Below are 7,864 nucleotides of genomic sequence, written 5' to 3'. Positions count from 1 at the left end.
TTTTTGTGGCGAAATATGTACAGTTTAATTACAAGTGCAAAAGGAATAATAAATCAAACATCACAAAGAGAATGTTTTTTTTTATCCCAACAAGTACCGGCGGCTTTAGAGCAAACAGACAAATTCATTCGTCCCTTCTGAGCAATCACGGATGCGAACACAACTGCTGCACATTTATTTCTTTTTCTGAACGCCAAATCCACATTTTTTTCAACAAAATGTTTCAGCTGACAGTGATTGTGTAAATGAGCACGGCAGAAATCCCACCAAAGGGCAGTTTACATAAATAACGAAAAATGATTTTTTTGTATTGACTGTACGTTTATGCTTTTTTTGTTATGTTTAAATATAGCATGGGCTTATGAAGAGTTTGCACTTCTATACTTTGCATACAAGTTAGTGGACTACACAGGGACGCGACTGTCACCGTATTTTCTTTTTGAATGTCGAGTAATACGGAAATGCAACTTTAAATGTCGCAAACGACCCTCCCCTCGTAGCTGGCCGCGCCTCGCCGCTCATCAGCAGTCCTTCCAGCTCTGCTCCACGATGGCCGACACCTTCTTCTCATACTCGCGCTTGTTTTCTTGGTACAGCTGTGCAGCCTGGCTGTTTGCAGGGCTGTTTGGGTTGGGTTCATCCAGTAGAGACTGCAAAGCAGCAGAGGAGACACCGACCACCACTGTTAAGATACCGTCAGCGGTGCAGCCGACGACTGGACACGCCGCCAAGAGCCGATAAATTTGCCCGTCTTGCTAAACGGGCAGGTTTAGTGGGAATTGGCAATTTTTGTATTGGGTGTGGACACTCAAAAGTAGCAAAAAATGGGAGCTGACAATTGTAAAGGAAAAACAATCACCCGTTTAGTTTTTTGTACCACCACTTTCACTGTATTAAAGACTCAAGGTCAAACAGAGGTCACAAAGAAATGCTAATGTATATGTGATGTATTAACATCACACGCGGGTTTCACTGCTGACCTGAATAGATGTGAGGATAGAAGAGACGTCATATGTGGGGCTCCAGCGATTCTGAAGAATGTCCAGACATATGCTTCCATCCGCATACACTGTGACAAAACAGACCGTTCATTTAAATATAGCACATTCTAACTGGACAAAAGATACCAACATATAGCGGCATTATTGCACATCGGAACTGAAATAGTGAAATACAATGCCCATCCCTTGTGTAAAAGTAAGCATTGTGTCCATTAAAAGGCAAACGTGATAAACATTTTACTTGAATTGTCATACACATGCTCACCATTTGGATGAAACATTTTTGACACAAATCTGACTGTTGGGGGTTTGTTTGGGTACTCCTCTGTAAATTCAATCGTCAGCTTGAAGGTACCTGAAAGACAAAAGTGTTTTTTTATTTACATTTGTGCAGTAGAGTGCTGTCTGTTGTAGTAATCTGTAAAAATGCATTTTCTTTATTTTTACATGGTGCGATCACCTGCATGCCGCAGCGGTAAACAAGACACTTAACCAACTGACCAGATATGAGCTTAACTCCCTCCCATCACTCTGATACACGGTCGGGTTTCAGGACATGAGCCGAGTGCTTGGTATGCAGCTCACACGCTGTGTTTCGGCTGCACGATTCTACCAATCCGCTCCGGAGAGAGAACCTGTTTGCCCTCTTGTGCCAAGCAAGCATTTAACTGTGTGGCACTCACCATCTTCAAAAGGAGTCCCTTCCGGCCTGTAAAACAACACAGGAAGAAAATGACTGTAATGCTACACGTTCGAGCGGACACGCTATCCGTAATGCATGTAAAAATCAATGGATGTGAAGGCAATAATGCATATTTACATATTTATTAATAGTAGCACTTGGTTTGACCTTGGAAGCTGCCCGAATTATTCATATATGATACTCACATTTATTAAACTACATTTATATTAGTGAAGGTTGACATTATTTACAACCATGAAAACGCTTGCGATTTGGATATTAAGTTTGACTAAATTAGCTGTGAGATTACAAGACACGACAAAACTAATGGGTAAAAAAAGCATCGCTCATGCCAATTTACAACTAAATGAGAAATACATTATCATCAACTGCCATTTGCAGATATCACCACCAAATAGTATGAGTAAGAAGCGTGTCATCGTAAAGTGAGAGTGCTATTTACCCACCCAAATATAACCGCATTCCAGACCATTATGTTGTTTTCTGTCGGTGCTCCGCTCACGCCTGCCGGGGGGTCTTCCTGAAGCCTGGAGAAAACAACGTTTCACGAAAACGTTTAGCGACGAGCTGTTAGAAATGCGGCCGCGCTAAGTGTCAGGCGAGGTGCTCAAGCATTCGTCGGTCTTGCTGCACTGCAACAAAATCGGGGCTGTGATAGCACGACCGCTGTTCCGTCGCTGCTCAAAACACGTGAAGAATGTACGTGCGGGCAGAAAGCAACGTGCGGAAAACTAGCCAGTTCAGCAGTGGGGGTGACTGAAGGGAGGTTGCTGGGGTCACTGCAAACATATTGACTCTCAAGTCATACAAGGTCAGTAGCCAACAACTTCCAGTATGTTTTTGCAACTGCAACTTCCTCGGTTTGCATTGTTTTTGGAGTTGCACAATGTACAGTATAACCAAAACGATTTCCAAACACCATTACACTCCTCAAAAAAAACAATGGTAGAATTCGCTTTAAGCCCCAAAAGAAATAACGGATACAAAACCCATAACAATTGCCGATAAATGGTATGACAATAATTGTAAAGATCAGATAACATACACTATACATAAACAAAGAACAAGACCTACCAGTATCAATGAAACCGTCATGCCAGAAATTATACTCGATGAAATTAAACGCATCTAAGGTTGTGGTATTATTCTTTGTTTACCAAAGAATGCCTCACGGAGGGCAAATGTTTCTGATGTATCTAAACTTTTGCTGATGTAATGCTATGCTCCAACAGTGTTTATTATGGTGTGTTCATCATAACTGCAGTAACAGTAATTAGTGTTGTGTCATGGCTGCATATCTAATCTCTATTCTTATAGGCTTTTCCTGCAAATTATATTCAAATTGGACTATCAAGGCACGTACATCATGGCATATCTCCATTTGGAACTCTTGCAGAGAACGGTGCACCTGTTAGTATAACATATTGCCAAAACAGTCACAAAAATAATGTTGATGTCACTCACATTGACATCTTTATCCTTGCTAGAGCCATACCTTTAATGTGACCTGAAATAATGTCCACCACGCAAACGGACTTTTTTTTCTCAGCTAGAAATTTGCCAATTAATGTGTAAAACCAAATTCAATGTTTCTTGTCATTTGTAGATTCTGCGGTCCATCAACTTTGTGTGTGCAAACACAGTTTAGTCACGAACGACCAATACCTGCGTTCATACCCTGGATGTCAGCGGTGCCAACGTAGTGCTGCGATGCCAAGATATCAGTCCCATGGGCCATCCAGCCGTTGACTCATCCCTAATATTAACTTCAGTCCTCTGTTACAAGTTATCGGAGACCCCTCTTAGCACAACTCTTATTATGGAAGTTGCTGGTGCCACAGCAAGTGCTATGGCAGATCATAACCTTTACAACGGTGGGGTGTATTGGAGCGGCGCGAGGATTGATTGTAATATTAGCATCGTAATGGACTCGTATCAAATATTAAATGTTGGTGTCTCAAGCCCTCAGAGCCTCCTATTTTCATGAGTTGTATTGATTTCTGATGGAAAGGTGTTTTATTAATAGGCGTGAATGATTTAAGAATATTAGTGATTATTGTAATGTTAGTATTAGTCAGGCATTGCCCCTATTAATATTGGTGTCTACTGCCTCAAGTCCTCAGATGCTCCTTAGATGTTTGGATTAGTTGTAACAGTGCATTAAATGGTATAATCATGTTACAATGCAAACTGCTATACAAGTGTTTATATTATGGCCTCAATTAAAAACGTCACTGCAATTTCCTCTAGCACTGCAGTGTCCCCTTTCTTTACAACAATTAAAAGCCAGCAGTTACCAAGAATGAGCATGCGATGCTGCTAATCTCCTGTGTAAGCCACAAACTAGTATGGGAAATTCCACATTCCAAAGACGGGAGCGAGTCAATGGACAGAACCACCGAAACATGTGATTATACAGTGGTTGGTGTAAAAACTGTTGGCATACTTATAACATGGATATCATTGTCACATTCTTGGTTTTCTCATGGGCTTCTGTGAAATATTAATATCCTCAATTAAATGTCCTCATAACCTCTTAGTATTACAGTGCCTGTATGTGTAACGAAGTTTTAATTATGGTTACAAAGGTATAATGAACATTGTAATCTATATCATTGCAACATTAGTGTTTATGCCAAGGCCTCGTTGTGATTTTTTTGCATTACCTCGTTATAAAATTAGAACATTTTTAGTAGTCGCTGCTGAAACTGTTACAAAAGTGGGTTTAAGTTCTTTAGCAATGGATAGTATTGCAATGTAAAATGTAAATTCCGAAAATACATGTGAAAGATTAACATTTGGTGCCCTCTGACCCAAGCATGTCCTCCTGTCATATTACCTCTCGTTACAAAGGTATGCGGTGTAATGGTACAACAGTAGGTTCAATACAGTTTAAGAAGACGCGTACATTTGTTTAAGATATTAGTGTCAGAGCCCCATGCAAATTACTAAAGCTAATGTCCTCTGCTTCAAGTTTTGAGACCGCCCGCGTCATAACAAGTACGATTCTTCTAGCATGTGTTGGTGTAAAATTAGAATGCATTAGCAAGTCTAATTGTGTCATGTATATGATGGATATTAAGTACGTGTTTACATCTCAAATATAGGCATTCGGGAGCCTGTCACGAGTCCTAAGCAACCGGTCCTTTTAATTAAAACCATGACTATTCGTGGCTTTAAGCACATGGTTCAAATAGTAATGGATGTCATTACCGTACATTACTCAAATGTATACTAGTTCTTCTCTGCATAAAGCCTTATACAGAAGTCATAACAATCATCACCCGTATAATAGTGCTTCCTGATATCCTAGCAAGCTCCAAGTGATTTTAGAGATACCATTTGAATTCTATATTTCATAGATCATAATCACTGCCACAGAATGTGTTTCTGTTAAAAAGACATCTCAAAAAAACCCACGAGGTTTGCCTTGTCACAGGTCACGCCGCACCCCCTCGTGCCAATCACCACGACTCATCTCGTGTCATCAACTAGGAAAAGTCTGGCTTTCATCGGACAATAATCGATTACACGGATCTCGGCCCTCTATCTTATCGTGACTTATGCCATGGCCACGCGTCAAAAACAAAAACACATTTGGTGCCCTCTGCCAGCAGCTCCCGAGGGCAACACCCCCCTCCTCCTGCTGCTGCTGCCACGACCATCGCAGGCCGCCCTACAGCTGCTGCTGTACCTGCTGACAACAACACACCAACCACAATCATCGCTTACGCGGCGGACGTAGTATGGTGGTGGCGGGCGGGCGGGCCTGTAACACGGTCACACAAGGTAGTCGCCCTTCCTACCGTGCGCACGAACGAACGTGAACATTCCCCTGGTGCCCTTCTCTGCCTCGGTACCACCACGGGCCCCCCCCCCAACCAGCCCCCGAATGGCACAACAATCACAAAGTCCCCGTCGCAGCGTGTCGCCGCCGTAAAGCAGCGGCGTTCTAGAAGCAAAACAACGCGAAACACAGCGGCGACTCTGTGTATTCTCCGTCGTCGACGTGACCCCTATGTGTGGTGTGTGTGTAGTAGTGGTGGTGGGGTGTGTGTAGTAGTAGTGGTGGTGGTGTGTGTGTGTAGTAGTAGTGGTGGTGGTGTGTGTGTAGTAGTAGTGGTGGTGGTGTGTGTAGTAGTAGTGGTGGTGGTGTGTGTGTAGTAGTAGTAGTGGTGGTGGTGTGTGTAGTAGTGGTGGTGGTGTGTGTGTGTAGTAGTGGTGCTGTGTGTAGTAGTGGTAGTGTGGTGTGTGTAGTAGTGGTGTGTGTAGTAGTAGTAGTGGTGGTGTGTGTAGTAGTAGTGTGTGTGGTAGTAGTGGTGGTGTATAGTAGTAGTGGTGGTGTATAGTAGTAGTGGTGGTGTATAGTAGTGGTAGTGTAGTAGTGGTGGTGTATGTAGTAGTGGTGGTATAGTAGTGGTAGTGGTATAGTAGTGGTAGTGTGTGTAGTAGTAGTGGTGGTGTGTGTAGTGGTGGTGTGTATAGTAGTGGTGGTGTGTGTAGTAGTGGTGGTGTGTGTAGTAGTGGTGGTGGTGTGTAGTAGTGGTGGTGGTGTGTAGTAGTGGTGGTGGTGTGTAGTAGTGGTGGTGTAGTAGTGGTGGTGTGTGTAGTAGTAGTGGTGTGTAGTAGTGGTGGTGTGTATAGTAGTAGTGGTGTGTAGTAGTGGTGGTGTGTGTAGTAGTAGTGGTGGTGTGTAGTAGTTGTGGTGTGTATAGTAGTAGTGGGGTGTAGTAGTGGTGGTGTGTAGTGGTGGTGTGTGTAGTAGTGGTGGTGTGTGTAGTAGTGTGTGTAGTAGTAGTTGTGGTGTGTATAGTAGTGGTGGTATGTGTAGTAATAGTGATGGAGTGTGTAGTGGTGTATGTAGTAGTGGTGTGTGTAGTGGTGGTGTGTATAGTAGTAGTGTAGTAGTGGTGTGTAGTAGTGGTGGTGTATGTAGTAGTGGTGTGTGTAGTGGTGGCGTGTGTAGTAGTGTAGTAGTGGTGGCGTGTGTAGTAGTAGTAGTGGTGTGTAGTAGTTGTGGTGTGTATAGTAGTGTAGTAGTGGGGTGTGTAGTGGTGGTATGTAGTAGTGGTGGTGTGTAGTGGTGGTATGTAGTAGTGGTGGTGTGTGTAGTGTTGTGTGTAGTAGTGGTGGTGTGTGTATAGTAGTAGTGTGTGTAGTAGTGGTGTGTGTATAGTAGTAGTGGTGGGGTGTGTAGTAGTGGTGGTGTGTGTGTAGTAGTAGTGGTGTGTATAGTAGTGTAGTAGTGGGGTGTATAATAGTAGTGTAGTGGTGGTGTGTGTATAGTAGTAGTATAGTAGTAGTGGTGTGTGTGTGTATAGTAGTAGTGTAGTAGTGGTGTGTATAGTAGTAGTGTAGTAGTGTGTGTATAGTAGTAGTGTAGTAGTAGTGGTGGTGTATAGTAGTGTAGTAGTGGTGTATAGTAGTGTAGTAGTGGTGTATAGTAGTGTAGTAGTGGTGGTGGTGTATAGTAGTGTAGTAGTGGTGTATAGTAGTGTAGTAGTGGTGTATAGTAGTGTAGTAGTGGTGGTGGTGTATAGTAGTGTAGTAGTGGTGTATAGTAGTGTAGTAGTGGTGTATAGTAGTGTAGTAGTGGTGGTGGTGTATAGTAGTGTAGTAGTGGTGTATAGTAGTGTAGTAGTGGTGGTGGTGTATAGTAGTGTAGTAGTGGTGTATAGTAGTGTAGTAGTGGTGGTGGTATTGGTGGTGGCAGCAGCGAGAAACCTCCCGTGTCGGCCGCCATCTTCTCCCTCCCCCCCTCATCATCATCACCCTCATCTCTCTCTCGCTCTCGCCGTTGTCCTCACCTCTTGAAGTCGCGCATGAGACGCCTTCTGGCGGGCGTGGACATTGTCAAACAACGGGGTGCCGCCGACACCGACCGGTTTAAAAGATAATAAAAATGTGTTAATTTGAAGCGAAGCAGCGTCCACTCGTCCACTCCTCCTCCAAGTCAACGTCGGCCTTGGGAAGACGACGCCGGCGATGACGCTGCGTGCGTGTGTGTGTTGGGCTTGCTTGCTTGGTTGGGTTAAAGTAAAACGGGGGAAGACGGCGCCGTAAAAGTACGAGGCGAGAGACGAGGGGGGGGGGGACAACAGAAAAAACTTCTCCCTCAAGCCGCCTCCTCGGCCTCCCCGCAGCAGCAGCAGCAGCCGTC

The 7,864-nt window shown here is 43.7% G+C and overlaps 1 protein-coding gene across 1 annotated transcript; it reads right to left on the bottom strand.

Moving 5' to 3' along the window:
- LOC133350074 (ubiquitin-conjugating enzyme E2 A) lies at positions 1-7,864 on the bottom strand. The gene is made up of 6 exons (XM_061564068.1): positions 7,512-7,864; positions 2,151-2,231; positions 1,685-1,710; positions 1,267-1,356; positions 981-1,069; positions 1-650 (listed from the first exon to the last, which is right to left on the bottom strand). The coding sequence occupies exons 1-6, from the start codon at positions 7,553-7,555 to the stop codon at positions 522-524; spliced, it is 459 nt and encodes a 152-aa protein (XP_061420052.1). The 5' UTR covers positions 7,556-7,864; the 3' UTR covers positions 1-521.

Source organism: Lethenteron reissneri, chromosome 32 (assembly GCF_015708825.2).
Source record: "Lethenteron reissneri isolate LAM-NWPU_2019-01 chromosome 32, ASM1570882v1, whole genome shotgun sequence".
In the NCBI taxonomy this organism is placed as follows: Eukaryota; Metazoa; Chordata; class Hyperoartia; order Petromyzontiformes; family Petromyzontidae; genus Lethenteron; species Lethenteron reissneri.
Note: the sequence above shows the minus strand (reverse complement) of the source record. Positions and strands in the feature narration are given on the sequence as shown.

What these genes read in the sequence shown, in the direction of transcription:
- LOC133350074 (XM_061564068.1), bottom strand. Translation starts at nt 7,555, where the DNA reads ATGTCCACGCCCGCCAGAAGGCGTCTCATGCGCGACTTCAAGAG. An exon ending in TGGAATGCGGTTATATTTGG is followed by an intron (nt 1,711 to 2,150) that starts GTGGGTAAATAG and finishes GTTGTTTTACAG; the next exon opens with GCCGGAAGGGACTCCTTTTG. An exon ending in AGGGACTCCTTTTGAAGATG is followed by an intron (nt 1,357 to 1,684) that starts GTGAGTGCCACA and finishes TTTGTCTTTCAG; the next exon opens with GTACCTTCAAGCTGACGATT.